Below are 20,183 nucleotides of genomic sequence, written 5' to 3'. Positions count from 1 at the left end.
AGCTATGTGACCTTGAAAAGGTCATTTCACTTCCCTGGGCCTCAGTTTTCCATCTGTAAAATGTGCTTAATAACAAGGCTTAAATGTTAGGACTGTTCAGAGAATTAAATAAATTTATATTTTTAAAGTTCTTAGAGCAGTTTGAGGAACAGTAAATTCTATATGTGTTTACAAAGACTGTAAATTGAGATGGGTGAGGAATAGCAATTAGTCTTCTGTTAATTAAGTGGAAGTTTAAAAAGTTGAAGTTAGATTTGAAAAAGGCTGAAATACAGTGTCAGAGAATTTGTATTTAATTATTTTGTCTCTCAGAGGCCATTGCACATTTTGACACAAGAGAATGAAATGTTACAGTCACATTTTTGTTTTAGAACCACATTTTTTCACCAGAGTAGGAGAAATACTGCCACGGAGCAAAGGAGTCATAGAGGGAAATAAACTAGTTAGGGGGTTATTGTGATAGTTCTGATGATTAATGACGTGGTTTTGAACCAGGTTGAGAATGGTGGAGTGGAAGGTACAGAATGTGTCAGACTTCATTTACAGTAGGACATGGAGGATAAAAGGGAATTTCTAGCTTGGATGACTTGGTGATTGCTGCTATTAATGAGTGTTGGGATACAAGAGGTTAAGGGTTAATTTTGTCGATAAGATGTGAGATGTAATAAAGACTTTATTGTGGACATTTTGAATATGAGGTGTTAATCAATCACATAAAGCTATATAGTGAGTGTGTGATAATTTAATTCTAGATCAGAAGTACAACGAGGACAAGTAATATTAACTTTCTGTCCATCAGCCTAAAGGTGGCATGAAAATAAAGACCGAACATTGAAGTTAGGGCTTCACTGGCAACATTTTAGAGTGGAACAGGAGAGGACTTCATACAGAAGGAAAATAAGGGAACAGCAAGATCAAAGTTGTAAAGAAGCCAAGGAAGGTAGACTGTGAATATCATTAAGTCAGGAAACTCTTTCTAAGATAGTGTGGTCAGAAACATAAAATGCTGCAAAAAGGTAAAGTAAATAGGAGGCCAAGATCCAGAATTTGACACTTGGCACTTGGTATTTGTTATCTCTAAGAGGAATTTCAGAAGATAGAGGTCACAGAAATGAAATGTTGATTGATTAGAGATGAACTGCAGGCAAGTAAGTGGAAGCAAGATTGGGCAATAAAGAGACGAGAAATGGGCTGGTAAGAGGTGTATAGATAATTTTTTATTGTTATTAGACTGGACAAGACTTCAGTGTATTTATTAAATGAGAAGAAGGAGCTGGTGAAGGAGAGAGAGGGAAGAAATGCTAGGGAAGCTGAGGCTATTAAACTATCTAGTTTAACCATTCCAATATGAAAACAATTTAAATTAAATACTCATTATTAAGTATATTTTCTGTTGGAATTGTGTTTATTTCTTAAGCCATAAAAATCTTACCCCTTCCCACTTAAAACAGAGAATTTACCCAGATTTATCAGAAAGTTCTACTAGGAATAACTGTTTTTATTGTTGACAAACTTAGAAAAAATTCATTATAAAACAATGTTGAAAATCAAATAAGTTGTACTTACAAATAGACATAGATATTAACTTTTCACAAATGATTTTTTTTTTATAATTTGAATAAAGGTTTTAATGACCCTAAGAAGCGATATATAGGATAATTATAATAGTTTTTGTTCTTATTGCTCTAAAATTGACTTTTAAATTATTCTCATTTTAACAATGCTTTTACACATTGAATACTGCTTTCTAAACATAAACATGATATCAGAGCTTCTGAGAATTATCATTATAGCTCAGAATTATAGCTCATATGTTCTCATATTATACCTAACCAAGCTAATTCTAATAGCTTTCATTTTCATTTTCCATTCTAAGAGATATTATTGAGATCTAGATGATAGGTGAAAAGAAATGGTATAGTCAAGGGTCACTTTCTTGTTTCTTCACCTTGAAATAATAAGAATGTCTGTTTCCAACTTGAGTTTTTGAACCATAGTTCTACTTCCAAACCACAAATATCTCTTGCAACTATAACCACTGTTACAGAAAGAAATGAGAAACATTTCTCATAGGAGACAAGGGTAATCCACATTAATCAGATGTAGTGTGCATTGAGGAGATGACATTTCAATTAGTATTGGTTATATGAATTAGTCAAATGTTTTTTCTCTGTCTCTAGGATACCGACAGTGTGGTACAGAAGAATTTAGTTGTGCTGATGGGCGGTGTCTTCTAAATACTCAATGGCAGTGTGATGGAGACTTTGATTGTCCTGACCATTCTGATGAAGCACCTTTAAATCCAAAGTGTAAAAGTGCAGGTATAGAAATAGATACAATACCAGGTTTATTCTAAAGTGTTTTCAGTGGAAAAATTTTTATTTTCTGTCTAGTATAGTATTCAATGAAAGAAAATGCAAATTATTAAGCATGTGATGTATCTCATGACACCATGCAGGGTACTAGTAATTGACTATGTGGGAAACTAGTTTTGGAAGTTTAAGTCTGTGTCAGAAATATAAAGATTTGAGGCAGTGGTACTGCTGAATTCACCATCCTGTCTTCCCCACTGCCAAAAATTCATTATATCTTAATATATGAGTTTATATGAGAATAATTTCACTGTATTGGCCTATTTGAAAATTCAAATGCAAAAAAGTTAAAATTTACTGAGAAGTTGTCTGTATTATTCATAATTAGGCAAAATGAAACAAATTGCATATCATTTGAGTATGCATATATTAAAAACTTGGTCTATTTATCACTTCTCTATTCCAAATACTAAATATGTAATAATATATTTAGAATATATTCAATAACTTTTTTTCTCATGGACTTTACATGATAATAGGCTTTCTTTTAGCGTGTATGATGATGAGTATTGTTCAAGTCATCCGGCTATTTTCCATAGCTATATTTGGAACACCTATTATTCACCACTGATGTCTGTTTTATACCCTGACTTCAAAATGTCAATGTTATATTTCTAGGAAGAAAAGAATTTAGGAATATCTACCTATTCTAGATTCTTAATTTTTAGTGACATATAATTTCTCAGAGACCTATGGCTTGAGGGAATTGTCAAACTATCATTATGCTTTTGAACTCATTCTTCACAAAATAGAGGAGGCAGAAATAGTTCATTAATTTTACTATGGAGGTTTATTTTGATAATTAATTTTCATGGTCAAGCTATATTTGCAATAAGTGTTGAACATGAAACTGCAGTTTGCCCTTGGTTTTCTGAACTTTATAAAATATTATACTGAATATGTAAAGCATTTTATATATACTTTATTATGATTTTTGACACATGTTTATCATATTTGTGAATGTTTTCAACAATTGCAGTATAAAACAATGGCATGCCCTTTATGTTCCATTTGTTTGTTTGTTTTTCTTCCAGAACAGTCATGCAACAGTTCATTTTTTATGTGCAAAAATGGCAGGTGCATTCCCAGTGGAGGTCTTTGCAACAATAAGGATGACTGTGGCGATGGTTCAGATGAGAGAAACTGCCATATAAATGAATGTTTGAGTAAGAAAGTCAGTGGATGTTCTCAAGACTGTCAAGACCTTCCAATCAGTTATAAGGTAGGTACTCATCAAAAGTAGCAAAACATGTGATATGTTAGAATTTGAGGTCAAGAAAACTATTTAATGTAATGTAAATGAACAAGTTAAAAGCCATCATAATAATAAAACTAATTAAATGGAGAGTATCTATATAAAGATACCATAATAGTAGCGTGACATGAAAGTTGTGAGAATATAGTTAAGGAGACAAAAATAAAATTAAAGTATTTTTCAACATATTCAAAGCATAAAGAAAATAAATAAGCCAGGTGCAACTAGTGGTCAGAGACAATACTGCTGTGTTAATAACTGTATAAATATGTATTTAACTCTTAAGTTTCCATTTCTTCCCTCATTCTCTCTCCAGTACGTCTTCGAAGTGGAATGGGCTAATCATTTACTGCAACACTAGAGAATAGAATATTTTTTATACAAACAAGAAGGAAAATAACATAAAATATGAATTATTAGGACTTAGTGTAAATACACTAAAAATAAACCATATATAATATCCGAATAGATTTTGTAAGTACCATTTCCCTGAAAAGAGTGATTCGCTGACAGAATTGATGGACAGAAATAACTTCTAAAACCATCTTGGTTTCAGCATGTTGGGATGGTGGACAAAACTAACACAATGTTGAAATGTAAAGTTGTGTGTTAGGTTAAAATCAATTTTGTAAGTATGGGAAAACCTCATTAAGAGCAACTCCTTTGAAAATTAGTGTTTTTAACGGAGCAACAACTCTGTATGAATCTTCAGTAGGACATAACTACTATAAACAACAGAGACAGCCTAATGAAAATTAGGACCATTACAGAGGTTAGATTTTATTCTGCCGAGCTCTGCCTGGGGGTACTGTGCACGTGTATGAACATGGCATTTTATCAAGAGAAACCATGACGAATTGGAGTGTATCCAAATTTGTGTATCCAGAAGCATTAGAGTCTGAAGAAGTTTTGATTAGAGCAAAGACAATTTACTAGCTGTATTCACATAACTGTATATGAAGTAGTATAATAGGGAACATACTTAATCTGGGTTGCTTAAAAGATTGGAATTAAGAGTTGGAAAGCAGATTCTGTTCAATACAAGGAAGAAGTTTCTAATGTTAGAACACTTTTTATTGGAATGAACCAGCTCACACATCACCAATGAAAGTGTTTCTGCAGTGGCTAAATGACCTTCTTTAAAGGATGGTAGAGAATTTGTGTATGGCAAAGGTGTTGGGCCATTGTTCCTGCCAGCTTTAGCATGCTATGACAAGCCAGTTCTATCTAATAGTAAATTCAACTAAACAACCAATTTGCAGTTTTTAAGTTCTGAATTTCTGGTATTATTAACTTAGCTACATGGTTAGGTTGGTTAGGATTTTACTGTATATAGACATAACCTAAGAACCACAACAATCAATTCCTCCCTGCAAAAATTAGAGGTAAAAACTTGAAACACCAAGAAAGTAATATATATATAAATTTTTTTAGACCCAGTATTGTATTAAGAAGAAGTGGTTAAACTTGTAAAGGAGAACATGAACTCATTCACAAACAATATATTACAGTCAGAAAGAAAAAAAGCAAATGAGCCAGTACATCTTTTAATGAGACGAGCATGCATCAAATAATTAATTTTGGCAGTAAATATTTTAAAGACCAATGAAGCAGAAAAGAAATGTTATTGATGACTTGTGTACAATTAACATAGAAATCTTTCCTGAATACATCAGGGAATGTGTTTTAGAATTACTGCAGGTAACTAATTAAAATTTTAAGTCATAGCATTATAAATAATTGTTTAGTTCTATCATATATACAGTTATGTACCATATAATGATGTTTTGGTCAACAATGTGCTGCTTATACACTGGTGGTCCTGTAGAATTATAATACCATATTTTTACTGTACATTTTCTAAACATATGGTACAATATGTTTAGATACATAAATACTTACCGTTGTGTTACAATTTCCTACAGCATTCAGTACAGTAACATGCTCTACAGGTTTGTAACCTAGGAACAATAGACTCTACCATATATCCTAGGTGCATGATGGCGTATACCATATAGGTTTGTACAAATACACTCTATGATGTTCACACAATGACAAATCACCTAACAGAGTATTTCTCAGAAAGTATCCCTGTCATTAACTGATGCATGGGTGTGTGTGCGTTATGTGTGTGTGTGTTTGTGTGTGTGTGTGTGTTCTATGTGATACATTTCAAAGTAGATTTATTTGTGTTTATTCCATGTGTATTTAATGTCTATGATAACAAACTTCGTAATAAATTATAAAATGTATAGAATATCAATTACATACTTTGTGACATGACATCAAAAATAAGGTTTGATGTTATTGTAAATGCCTGTATTAGCACACAGCCATACCATATTTGGAAATTGCTTTTGGTAGCAGACAATATCATCCAGAAACACATATTAAGCCATGCTTATTTTAAGTAACTTGAAAGATTCCTCATACATAAATACTTGTTTATCAATACTTTATAAATGCCAGTGTTTTCCTTTTGTCTTCTCAAGAAACTATAGAATGAAGTGATAATTCAAGTTAAAATAGACACAAGTGTTTAATACTTCACAAGGTGTGTGCATTTTATCAGACAGAATTGCTATGATGTTTTTAAGTATGTACACATGTAAAAGCTAGTTAATAATATAAAACATCTATTGATGGAAATATGACTTGTACAAACATTCAAGATGAGACCAGAATCATAAATATAAGATTTAAGCAAAGGTTCAAACCAAATATTTTACATATTGTGTTTATATTTATGTATATGTATATTTATATGCATGTATATATTATGCACACAAATATATGTCATATATATGACAATTTGTTGATGGCAAACTGAGTAAAAAGCTTTATGTACAACAAGATGCTTCCACCACATTGCAAAAATATGTGAGCTGATAGATTTCTCTGTTTCAGAGAATGGGGAAAACTATCCAGCAGCCTACTTCTCCTTGTAACATAAGCAGAACGTGACAAGAAATCATCCTCTAAATTCTGCAATGAAATGAAAATTGCTTACAAAAGCAAAATTTGAACCTTATGGACTGTGGCCAACTTGCATGTTTGCAGTAAAACAAATACAATGTATCTAACTATTCAAAAGGGAGTAATAACATTTAACTGAAGCAAAAATCTCATTTTGATAGAAAGGATAATTTACCATGTAAAAATAAATGTACTTCTGGGAGGGAAAAAAGTTATGATGTATACAGTAGAAATAAAATAATCAATATTTGTCATGTTACTTGAAAAGCTGCAAAGAAATTTTCCTGAGAGAAATAGAAAAGGCTTAGTTATTTTTTCTGCTAGCTATTTTTCTTATAAAGATTAATCTAACTCCAGAAAATTCTAAGTAATTTGGAACGGTGAGAAAAATTAAGATGAGACTGAATACATACATTTTTCACTTTCATAAAAATTGTCTTTTTTAAGTGAAAGAGAACATTCTAATCTTATTTTCTATAAAATATCTTTGAAAATGCAAAAGATTCTTATTTTCTTTCGTTCAACTTATGAAAGTTAATCTAGTAGAATTGCCTACAGATGTCTTTTTATTGTTAGGACCAAAGATATTTTTATTAAAATAGGTTAACAAATTGAGAAATAAATTGTCTTTTTATAAATGTGATTTCAAACAAAATAAAAATTTAAAAAATTTACTGTAAATCTTAAACTTTTGTTTATACAATTTTATATTATAGTAAAGTTAATCAATTTTGCCTTCAAGAAATTAATTTTCCACTGTGTGTTCTTATCCAAGCCATCTGTTTCATATAGTACTTCTATAAACCTGTTATGAGGCATTCAAAGTGATTTTCAGAAACCCCATTAAAATGGTGATGCACTTTGTTCCATTTAACAATAATGTTTTAGAGAAATTCAACACATTCTATAAAATTTCCTTTCATTTGTCCTAAAGTGACTCTTGATTAAACATTGCTCTGTGTCTACTAATTGGACCTCTGGCTTCTTGACTACGCAATCACTTGGCTTAATTTTTAGGCCTATCTGGGATTACTATCCTGTCAAATTTCTCATTTTCTTTTTTTTATTTAATATTTATTTTTAAAGAGTAAAAATATATAATATGAAATTCATCATTTTAACCATGTTTTTATGTGTAGAGTTAATGGCATTAAGTACGCCATTTTCTTTGGCCATCGTTAAGTACCAATTCCTCCTGGTGGCAGGATGGATCTTCTGAAGGAAAATAATATTGTCACTCAGTGAGATATAATGAAGGGAGTTTGGGAAATCAAGCCGTGGCTTTTGCCTTCATTTTAACTCACTGGATTGCTAAGTGGGTTATAGAGATTTTAAAAGTCCACTATAATTTCTGAGCATTATTAGATAAATTGTTGGTGTCAATAGTTAAAGGTGAAAGTGCTAAGAGCTTAAAGGGTTTCATTTCTTATAAACAGAGTTAGGGAAAATATTGATTTATCCTTTAATTAATTTCAGATGAAATTGATGTTACTCGGTTGCTTTCCTCCACAGTATTGAAAACGTTTCTTGTACTTAAAAAATAATTCTGCTCATAAATTGTTTCCTGATTATTTATTAATGTGTACATATATCATTCTAATATCTTTATCAATAAATTCAAAGCTCTGCCATCACTTTTATCTGAGAATAAATGATCAATTTTATCCAAATTATGAAATATTTACTGTGGAGGGCTCTTGAATACTAGTTACTTTTAACAACTCAGAAATCCTTCTTAAATCACCATCCTACTCAATAGTTACAATTTCCTTTGTTCAAAGACCACTAATCAGTCTTAATGAAGGTTAGTATGACCATAATCATCTGGCCAAGTATAGGTTCATTTTCTATAACAATAATTTTCACATGCTACTTGGCAGAGACTGAGAACAGAGCTGAAAGACAATGATCAATTAAAGTACCTCCTCCTTTCTAGGAAGGCAAAAAATACACATGTCATCATATTTGTACTCTAAGAGTTGACATACCAGTTAGTTGATATCATGTGTCATCAGAAGGACAAATAAAACATCATAGAGATTCTGAAGGAAAGATTTGATGATACAAATTGATTTAGTTATTGAGATAAAAAAATCTACATGAATATTACTATTTATTCAGACACCTACATATCTAGGTATAGAATCAAACAGGTCAGTAAATGTTAATTGAGGATTACTATGTATTAAAAATTTCAGTGTGTCCAAGATCTCCTACTGGCCTTGTCTAAACAACTCCGTCTTCATGCTATTGTATTTCTCATCAGCTAAAGATAATATTAGATCGGTGCAAAAGTAATTGTGATTTTTGCCATTAAAGGTAATTGCAAAAGCCACAGTTACTTTTGTACCAACCTAAAAATATCTACATTATAGATTTCTATATGGCTCAAATGAAATAACATATGTGACAATGTTAAAAATTTTCAAAACTCCATGTAAGGTTTAATTCTTATAATTGCTAAAATATTCTAAAAAGACAATGTGATGCAATAGAAAAACAAAAAAAGAAGTAGAAAGTTTCACTCTTATTTTTGGCTTTGACAATCTCTAACCACATGGCCTTAGCAATGTCAATTAACTTTTACAATCTTGCCAACTTGAAAAGATCAAATGAAGATGTTTGAGAGAGTGCTTTCTAACTGACTTTACATAATATACATAATTCCCATCAAAGATCAAATGCTGGGAGACAGAAAGACTTGTCTTTATCTATTTTCAAGTGCTTTTCTTGCTTACTGCTAAAGAGATATCCAATAGTAAAAGACAGTGGCAATGATATGAATTGATTATGCTCATTTTTCTTTTCCCAGTGCAAATGCTGGCCTGGATTCCAACTGAAGGATGATGGCAAAACATGTGTAGACATTGATGAATGCTCTTCAGGCTTTCCCTGTAGCCAGCAATGCATCAATACATATGGGACTTACAAGTGCCTCTGTACGGATGGGTATGAAATACAACCTGATAACCCAAATGGCTGCAAATCACTCTCAGGTATCGAATTGAACTTGCCCACTGATCCAACCTCAGTTATCATATGGATCCTGAATTTTATAGCCATTCTTATTGAATTCACTCCTCCTTGATGTTTCTGAAAAATCAAAATTCTTCTCTGCTTCCATTGATATGGGAATCTGTCACTCTGATTTTGTATGCTCTGTTTGTAATAACATTGCCTTATGGTCTAGTGAATTTTTGAGTGTTTTCTAGACTTTGAGAGTGTACACACACACACACACACACACAAACAACAAAAACAAACAAACAAAAAAAACAAAAAAAACTATCTCTAGCACTGCTTCCTGCTGAATCACATATTCTTGGGAGCAAGTTTGGCCAAAACTGTTAAAGAGACTATTGTGACATTATTATAATATTTTCCATTCTCCCCTCCACGATACATACTCATACATATATGCTAGAGAGAACAACAGGTTAATAATAAGAAGCAACAATAGTAATAACAAATCAGTGATATAGGACTATTTGAGTTCTTCCAGTGATTCAGCAAATATTGTTAAACTTCTCTTTATTCCAAGTAGTGTATTTGATCCTGTAAATTATACATTTAATAAAGCATGGCCCATAACTTTAATCCTTTGGGAGATAAATCACAGACATTAAAATGATACAAAGCAATAATATAATGATGATTGTTAAATGGGCAAAAAATGATGACTAAGGGCATCTCTATTCCCTTTGTTTTTAAGTATAATGAATCAAATATTATTGCCAGTTTCTTATATAGGTGTTCATCAGTGGCAACATTTAAAACATTAGCTGTTTTCTCAACCACTTTAAGAAAATAGCTACCAGAGATATTAATTTTAAAATATGTTTTTTTTAACAGGTCAAAACTTTACACATTATGAGGAAAAAAAATAACTCCTTTCAATTTTTCATTCCACCATCACTTATCCTTCCCTCAATCAATTTGAGGATGATTTGGAGCCCATTGCTTAATCTACCAGTCTACTCGCTTTGGGCCATCTTAATGCTTGCTACATAATGCATTTAGTGACCTGGTACAAAAAGAAGAGATTAAATCTCAAAAACGACCAATGTTTCCATTACTTTAAACATTAATAAAGGATTATGTAGAGGAGATGAATAGTAATGATTAAAATATGGGTCTTGTTACATTATGTATCCACACCATAGTTGTTTCTCATTAGCAATTATGCTTAGAAACTAATACAAATTTTAAATATAAAAATGTGTTCTTGCAGCATTTATGCTTGTTAAAGCATAAATATTGCACTACAGAGATTTTAAAAAATGAAATATATTTAAGTTGTAAATAATAGAATTGCCTAAGCAGTGAAGTCGAACATGACTGATTAATTTTATATTTATAATTGAGAAATCTATTGACAGAGTGGCAAGGCACCTTCAACTCAAGAGCCAATTCTGTTTTGAAAAGTAATCTGAGTCTCAGCCTGGCCTCAAAAAGAAGATGGGAATGACTAATCTGGGATCCCATCAATGATGATAGAAGGGTGTATTTAACATGAGTGACATAGTATATGCTGAAACATAATGTCATATCTTTGGTATTACATATTAATTACAAAACTAAAGACAGAGAAGAATAATGACTTCAAACAATTTAAAAAGGACAGTAACTCTATAACAATAAATAATTTATAATAAAATCCACTTTCAATTATATGACACGATTACTTTTTTAAGTGTTTTTTTTTTTTTTCTAAGTTCTATCAACATTAAGTTTTTTCATTTGGCAAATAAGTTTATGAATGTGTCTTAAAAACAGATGTTAAAATGCTTGAGCAAATTATTCATCAAATGAATCTAGGATTATAACCACTGAGAATGTGGTCAAACTGACTTTAAATTATTCAGATATATATTTAAATAAATATAAAAGAAAATCTTTCTGAAATTATCTTCTTGAAGAAATCATTTTGTGTCCAAATAAAATCCGAAGAGAAAACCAAATACTAGTGGTTTAGAGGATCTCCCATATATTGAGCATGGTCAGATCTTTATCATGCTCTTTCCCAGATTCTAAAGTAAATGAGATACGAAAAGACATTGGACAAGATGATAAGGAAGAAATAAAGACTATTAAAGCATTAAAAAAATAAGACTCATGAAGAAAGGTAAAATTAATAAAGATTTTAGAACCTGGAGTTCAGAAGTTGTTTATGAGAAGTCCTCAGGCAAGTAAAAGAATATATACATGCAGTGATACTCTTGGTCTTCACTGAGGTCATCCTGAGAGCATTAGCCACTTGATTATCAAGAAAAAAAATTCTGATCATAAGAATGTTTTAGCTGTACGTAGGTTTCTAAAACAGGTGAAGATTATCTTTTTCTACAATTTATGCAGACGATCAGATTGTAACAGTAGATATTTTCTCATTCCAAATAAATTATCTGAATGTCAAGAATACTGAGCGTGAGTAAGGTATGCACTTAGAATTTTCTAGATTTTCTGTACTGCCTGGGTGCGTGCTGCCTTTTCATTCTACTGTCAACTAGGTTGCTCAGTATGATTCTTTAAACCCTGAATCTACCAGACCAGCACTATATTTGACATCACATTGCTGCTAAACTAAACTGAAATTATGCAGAAGGGAAATACATAGATACTTAAAAGTCTAATATGTTATTTGTGTTGGTGTTTAGATGAAGAACCTTTTTTAATTCTTGCTGATCATCATGAGATAAGGAAAATTAGCACTGATGGCTCCAACTACACACTTTTAAAACAGGTATGACACTCCCAAGATGACTCCGTGACATTTAACATGTGTACTAGGTATATGTTAGAGCTGTAGAACTACATAGCAAAAAGAATTTAGGAAGCATATTTTTAGTTGTCAGGAGAAATATTTTCTTTGAAAATATTTGGTTTGTATCTGCTCTGCTCCAAATTTATCTTTGCCTCAAACTGTATAATAGTGGCAGAAATATGTGAAAGCACTGTCTAGAACAAGTGTGCCAAAATTAAGGTTTTTTTCTCATTTTTCTAGTTTGTTTATGTCAGTTTTAAGTATAAAGGAAGACCACCATTCCTGCAGTGTGTTTTCAGCAACATAAAGATTTACTTACCTAAAAAATACTTAAAGAGAAAATGTATACATAACTGCTTCAAGATGGAAAGTTTTTTGTTGCCCAAATAGTTTCCTACTTTAACTAACTTAACTTAATATAGTTTTTCTGTATTTTTAAACTTTTTCTTGTGCTTTTAAACTTATATCAAAGTTATAAAATATTAAAAATTATCTTTCTTGGGATATGATTACACAGGCCCTATAAACCTTTCTGTAAATTCAAAGTTAGATGCATCAGCCACGTATTTTCTGGTATGGTCTCTGGAACAAGGACATGTTTGTTTTTTTCACTAGGTGGTATATATATATATATATATATATATATATATATATATATAAACATACATATTATATATATGTAACATTCTGACCATTTAGACTCTACTATCTCAGTTTGAAGGAATAAAGTTCTCTCTTTAGAATATTTTTAAGCTCAGCGGAACCACAAGTTTAACTAATATAGAACAATATTCATTATCTTCATGACAGAGTTATAATAGAGATTCGGTCCTAGCTTCTTGCTTCATTTTCCAACCTTGTAGCTCAGGATATCTCTACCAGTATTCCTTTTGTTGTCTTTCATGGATAATGTGTTGTCAGAAATTGTTCTTAATGGAACAAAATGATTTTTTCCTCTATGCATTATTTAAGTCTAGTTCACATAACAGAACCACTGTAATGCACCTTTAACATAGCTCTTTTCTCCTGGTGGTATCATTTTCGACTGTTGCCAGTCATTAGTACCTAAGTGGGGATGAGTTTCAGATACTTTCTTAGTGCAGTACATATGGGAATGAAGAAGCAGTGAGGATGATGAAGACGTTTATGAAGGATCTGAACACACCTGTGTCTTTGGAAAGCAATTGTTAATGGTGTCCACTGAGTAAGGAAATAGAGACCCAAAGAACCCATGGCAAGCCTTCTGCCCAGTTTGGCCTATGGGCTGCTGGGAATATGTCATTTCTTTCAGAAAACATAGTTTTACTCAGTTTTATCATAGTGTTATAGAAATTTTAAAGGAGTTCTAGGCAATAGAAACCATTATCTTTGTCCAGAGAGCCTGTCCACATATGCAGAATGAAATAGAACAGAGAAATAATTATCTCTGCACATTTTCTCACAACAAAAATAAATGAAAAGACAGTATCATTGTCTTAACTATTTGGAACTTTTATGTGCAGCTGATTAGGAAGAATGATTTATCGTAATATCACAAATTATATTATCTTTGTTGTATTCAGTAACAATCTCATAAAGTTTTATAGCATAAAATTATAACAAGTGGTGGGACTTTTAATTGCCCTCTATATTCTACAAAATAATTGTAGTAAGGTCAGCTATAACTTAAATTCATGTACTATATTTAGAAACTGTACTTTAATGACATACATTTTGGGAATGAAAATTAATCAAGTACCTTTCCAATATGTTATCCAATTCAATTTGAACAGTGTCTTTATTCCAGTAACATTGTATAGAGAAACAAAACACAATTTCCTAAATTAATCATCTCAAACCAAAGAGTGCAAGTCTTTAGCTACAGAAATGAAAGAAGCAAATAGGATTCTGATGAAACCAATTTTCAGCTCTGAAACTACTGGGATGACTAGTTTTTAGACATTATTTTGACCATGCACCTGGCTGTTTTAATGTTTCTTGCATATGATTCTGCAAAGAGACCACTGCACTGTTTTCTGTGGGGATTAAGAGTAAAGCTGTAGAAAAATGACCAGCTTGGCTAGATAGATATGTTGGAATTTAGAGCTTCAATTTTCTGCCTTTGCAGCTTTAATTTATTATAGTTGACTTGCTAAATTTGGAATTGGATTTTTATTATCTAAATTGATTATTGTAAAGAAGGAATAGGATAATTCTTCCATGACTGAGGATTGTGGGTAAATCTCTGCTCAAGTTAGAGATGTGTTTCTCTCTACTTTTTCCCTGTAAAACTCTCTAATTTAGCCACCTGAATTAACAAGGCATCACAGAATCCTAACTTATTTACATTATTGCTCTGGAGAGAAAAGCAGTTGAACAGAAGGGATATTGTAAACTACTATTGGAATGAATTTATTAAGCCCTCTACAAACTTGCCTGGAACACATTCAATTTATATTTTAGAACTTTGACTTATTTTGAGTAGGCAACTTCCTATATATCTATGGTTATGTGCATTTAGTTAAGGAGTTCTCCAGTTTTTAGGATGTGAATGGATATTTAATGAATCTTTTGAATCTGTGACTGAATATCAGTTACCCGTTTTTAGCACTTATAGTCGTTATTCATGATTTATAGTGTTGTCAGTAGGAAAGATACTTGCATTTATTCATCTTGGCTTAGCAAGGAATTTGCACTGAGCTATATTATTGCCTTGTGTCTCTTGTTTATGACATATGGCATGAGATTTTGTGGGGTTAGGTTACTACAGGTTGTCTTTATAATCTGGACCTCAAGAAAATGAGATTGCTCATTTTAACACTATTATTATTAAAATTTAGCCCCGCTGTGAGAAGGGAAGATAAGCAGTATTTGCCAGAACCTCCTCTTATTTGCCGATATACATAGGACACCCTTAGTCTTGAATGCCCTTGGAAAAGTATGTCTGAAGAGTAATTATTAGCCTTGGCTTGACTCTTATAAAGAACTATTTAAATCTAAGTCAGTTTTATTATTATCATCAGATTCTGAATTTTCAGAGTAGATGTTGAAACTCAACTCAGACCTGAGAATTACTTTCCTCCTTCTCCCTCCTCCCCACAACCAAACTAAAACAAATAAAAAAAGCCTGCCTCTCTGAAGATGCTTGTCTCTACTCATAGGACTACAACTACTCATACATTTCCCTCTAAAACAATCTGAGACATAGCATCAACTTTATGGTGAATATTGATGTAAGCTAGCTCTCCATAGATATAAAAACATGGCAAAGATCCCTTGAGGCTTTGCCAAATGTCTATAATATTATTTTCTAATCAATAGAATTTATATATTAATAAATTACTCAGTCCTTAAGGGAGTAAAGATATAATCTTTACCAGTAAGTCAGAATTAAACCAATTCCTAGGCAATTGTTTGAATAATTCTGCAACTAAAAGAGTCCTAGATCCTGGATGTACAGTCCTCAAATCGAATCAAATGTGAGAACTGTCAAACCAAAAAGCTGTAGCATCCAGAAACCCATCAATTGAATTTGTGTTCTGTTTTGCTACCTGCTAAAAAATGCATAACCATGAGTCTGAAGGGAGGCATTTCCTCACATTTCCACCATGTGGAATAAAAACATGTTGATTACCTAGTTCCGCCTTGGTCAAATACTCACCTGAGGTTCTAACTTTTAAATTCTAATATCACACTGTATTGCCAAGGGGCCATCTGAAGCATGAAGAAAGGCAGCTATTTTATACTGTTGTTGGGACAAGTGCTTTGGGGGAAAGTAAAATTTCTATACCTTCTTTTCTGACTCATCAGATGGCTGTCCAGGGCTCATCTTAATCAGATGATCTACCTTTTCAATTTAGATGTGTACTTTTGTCAGTCTCCTCCACGGAACAGATTATTATGGCATAAAGTTTATATTTCATATAAACCTAAAGTAGAAATTTTAAACTTTATCTCCTTAAAAGAAGTTATTTTTATTTTCACATTACTGGCTATTTATTTAAACCACTATAAATATTTTGAAATTTTGTGGCCCGTGTGAAAAATATTTTCAAATTAATATCATAGTTTATAAATGTATGATGTAAGGAAAATGTGAATATATGATACTTTTAATGACGATTGGTAGCAAACACTATTTATTATAATAAATAGAACTCTTTAGTTTCAAAGGGAGACAATGATTCCTGTAAACTCTTAAAACATTTTATAATTATTTCTATGAACTATGATTGACAACATAGTCTTTTTTATTTTTAGGGATTAAACAATGTTATTGCTATAGACTTTGATTACAGAGAAGAATTCATCTATTGGATTGATTCTAGCCGACCCAATGGCAGTCGCATAAATAGAATGTGTTTAAATGGAAGTGACATTAAGGTAACTAGACATTACAATGATAAAACTGTTGAATATTATATCAGTATGATTGAATTGTATAGAAACTGTTATTTTATGACCGTGATCTTACTCATAGAATACATTAGGGTAGTTTCAATTTCACATTTCTACAGTGTGATTAATACTTTAAATATGAAATATGAGACCTTTTTTTCTTATGTTTCATCATAACACTATTACTTGTAATAATATAAACATCAAATTGAGTAAATAAAATCTGGAACCTTATTCACAGCCCTAGGAAATGGGATAGGTGTTTTCAGCTTGAAGGATTAGTGCCTGTAATTCAATTGTATTGATTTAAATAAAATAGAAAGTTGAGTAAAAAATTTGTAATTGAAAAAGTTAAACGTTAGAGGGTGGATTGAAATTACAATACTGTTAAAATTAATCAATTACAGATGTAAATAATTGAATGCGTTTGTGTAAAATTATGAACATTCCGATTTGAGAGGATGACATTGATGTCACAATTCTATCATGTGTATGATGTCATATTCTAGATATGAGCAACTGGGTACCATCTTATGTTATTCTGAGTTTTAAGATCAAATTCTTAATACTGTATGTATTCATTAAAATATTTTATAAAGAAGTTTCAAATTAAAGTGAACAAAACCCATCAATTACTTTAACTTTTTTGTAACCATCTATAGTATCATATATAATTTCATTTTTGGCGAAAGCAATCCATTTTGAAAATATTAATGAGATCTTAAAGTGTGCATGTACAATGATGAAACAAATAGTAAGCTGAGTTCAAGTGATTTAAAGTAGCTATATTTAATAATGGTTTATATAATAAAAAATCAGTATATAATAGTGATAGGCAAATTGATTTGAGCCAACCCAACGGTTAAATAGAACAGATAAACAGATGAGTTTTTTGTTTGTCAATTTATTTTACAATTAATTTAAAAACTGTGGAAGTTACATTACTCAAACTTTATCATATATTTTATTACAATACATTCAAAAATTTTAATTTACCTTTATATTTTTTGAAAATACTTTACTATTTTTGAAAGCATATTCTCTACTGCCTGGCCACTACTACTCCATTACTACTTTAAATCATGTATTTATATAAGGTTATGTAAAGATAGAATACATCTTTATTCCCTTAAATTTATTAATTCACTGATTTTCATTTAAATAGCCATGCCAATTTTCCAAATTTGAAATGTAGTGGGTAAAAGAAAAACAGACGTCCTGCATTTCATTATAGGAGACTGATATTATTTATTGTTACAAATTAGCATATTACCACTTTCATTTGTATCTTTATTATTGATGGCACTAGGGAAAAAGATAAATTTAAAATTGTATTGGCATTTTATTGTCTTTAACTATGTAACTATTGGCTTCTATGTAGTTTCAAGTTTCAATTGTTTATTTGACATATTTCTAAAAGTACTGGAAATTCAGAAATGCCAGCCATATAGATCAAAAGTTATTGATCATTTTATATATATTATATTTATACATGCAAAGACTGTATTTCATATTGTATTTGGTATATTCATGGATTAAAGTTGATAACAGCAGCTGAATGTGTACATTGTTACCTCCCTTTGGCTAGGTTCAAAATAGTGCATATTCTCCTTGATGTTTTCTTCTCTCCTTATAGCCATCTAAATAGGGCAAAAGCAGCAGGGAGAGTGATGAATGCTACTGCTATCTCTCCCAAACTGGTTAAAGAAAAATAATGTCTCTAAGCGTGTGTGGGTTTTTTTTGTTGTTGTTGTTTTGTGTGTGTGTGTGTGTGTGTGTGTGTATGTGTGTGAGAATTTTATTCCAAATTTTAAGAGGATGAATAGATTACACTTTAACAAAAATGTGAACAACAAATGTGCAACTCTCCAACAACTTTTTAAAATTATTTTGTTTAAACCTATATGTAATTTATAGGGACCTAATTACACATTAGGTAATTTCTCACAAACAAGTAAGTAATTGCATTGCGGTCAATGGTTCTCTTCATCTAAGTTCCATTCCTTACGTTTAAATGGAATCCTGTATCTCTGTAAAACTCAAGAAGCAATTGCTCACTTCTTATGCTAGGGATTTACGCTGTTAACTTTTTAAATTCTTGTTTTGTAGGTAGTTCATAACACAGCGGTCCCCAATGCACTTGCTGTCGATTGGATTGGAAAAAACCTCTATTGGTCTGACACAGAAAAAAGGATCATTGAAGTATCCAAACTCAATGGCTTGTACCCTACTATACTCGTTAGCAAAAGGCTGAAGTTTCCCAGGGACTTGTCTTTAGATCCTCGAGCTGGGTTTGTAACAACTGTTAAAAATCTTAAAGATTAAGGCTGTGGATTACATTCATAGCGTTAAATAAATCTAGTTCTGTAGGTCATTAACATGGAAATCCAACGTAACGTTTAAATGTGTAGAAATTCTTACTTGGAAATTAAAAAAACAAAAAACAAAAAACAAAAAAACGTGATGTGAGGATCACAATGAAAGGAATAAAATTAAGATGATTGAATTTTACAGAAACTATTTTTTTAAATATTTAAACATGACTATTTTCCAATGAGTTGATAAATCCATGGTAGGAATGAATACAGATTTCACTGATTTAATGCCTTTAAATCTTGAAGGAAAGGGAAGCTAAGAACAAATTCTTAGGTGATGTTTTGCAGTGGTTGGGGTAGTCACAAATATGGACAATGTAACCCCTGCACCACTTTATACCAGGAGACATAAGCAGTATCCGTGGATAATAAATGACGGTGCATTATCATGTGCCTTCAAGATGAAAAGCTGAATGGAACTATGGGGAAGAGTTTGTGGTGGATCTGTTTCATTTGCATTTCATTGCGAGAATGGGGAGAAGTCATAGTAAGGACCAAGGACAGCAGGCTGGAGATTTCAGATGAGGGATTGAATACATCTGAAGGTGTCAAAGCTGTCTGGTATATGTTTGCTAAAGTTCTATAGATTATGACCGTTATAATTCACTTTCAATTATGTTGTTTTGGTCAGTAGAGTATACAAAACTTTTCGACTGTTTGCACTGTAATTTAGAGTGATTACATGCTCCAAAATCATCTTTGGAGAAGTTCAACCTACTCAACATACTTAGTAAAGTAACAAATTTAAAGAACGGTTGATGTTTTGAAATAGGACACAGGCCGGGTGCGGTGGCTCAAGCCTGTAATCCCAGCACTTTGGGAGGCCGAGGCGGGTGGATCACGAGGTCAGGAGATCGAGACCATCCTGGCTAACATGGTGAAACCCCGTCTCTACTAAAAATACAAAAAACTAGCCGGGCGAGGTGGCGGGCGCCTGTAGTCCCAGCTACTCAGGAGGCTGAGGCGGGAGAATGGCGTGAACCCGGGAGGCGGAGCTTGCAGTGAGCCGAGATCGCGCCACTGCACTCCAGCCTGGGCGACACAGCGAGACTCCGTCTCAAAAAAAA

The 20,183-nt window shown here is 31.9% G+C and overlaps 1 protein-coding gene across 1 annotated transcript in view; it reads left to right on the top strand.

Annotated features, from left to right (window-relative positions):
- The window catches only part of LRP1B (LDL receptor related protein 1B), a 1,963,100-nt gene that overhangs the window by 1,671,571 nt on the left and 271,346 nt on the right, over positions 1-20,183 (top strand). The window contains exons 54-59 of the mRNA XM_025404289.1: positions 2,181-2,321; positions 3,407-3,594; positions 9,416-9,599; positions 12,258-12,343; positions 16,604-16,726; positions 18,851-19,032. Of these exons, the coding sequence (XP_025260074.1) occupies positions 2,181-2,321; positions 3,407-3,594; positions 9,416-9,599; positions 12,258-12,343; positions 16,604-16,726; positions 18,851-19,032 (904 nt within the window). The remainder of the gene's footprint in view (positions 1-2,180; positions 2,322-3,406; positions 3,595-9,415; positions 9,600-12,257; positions 12,344-16,603; positions 16,727-18,850; positions 19,033-20,183) is intronic.

Source organism: Theropithecus gelada, chromosome 12, assembly GCF_003255815.1.
Source record: "Theropithecus gelada isolate Dixy chromosome 12, Tgel_1.0, whole genome shotgun sequence".
NCBI classification, from domain to species: Eukaryota; Metazoa; Chordata; class Mammalia; order Primates; family Cercopithecidae; genus Theropithecus; species Theropithecus gelada.
The sequence above is the reverse complement of the archived record's forward strand: the minus strand, read 5'-3'. Positions and strand labels throughout refer to the sequence as shown.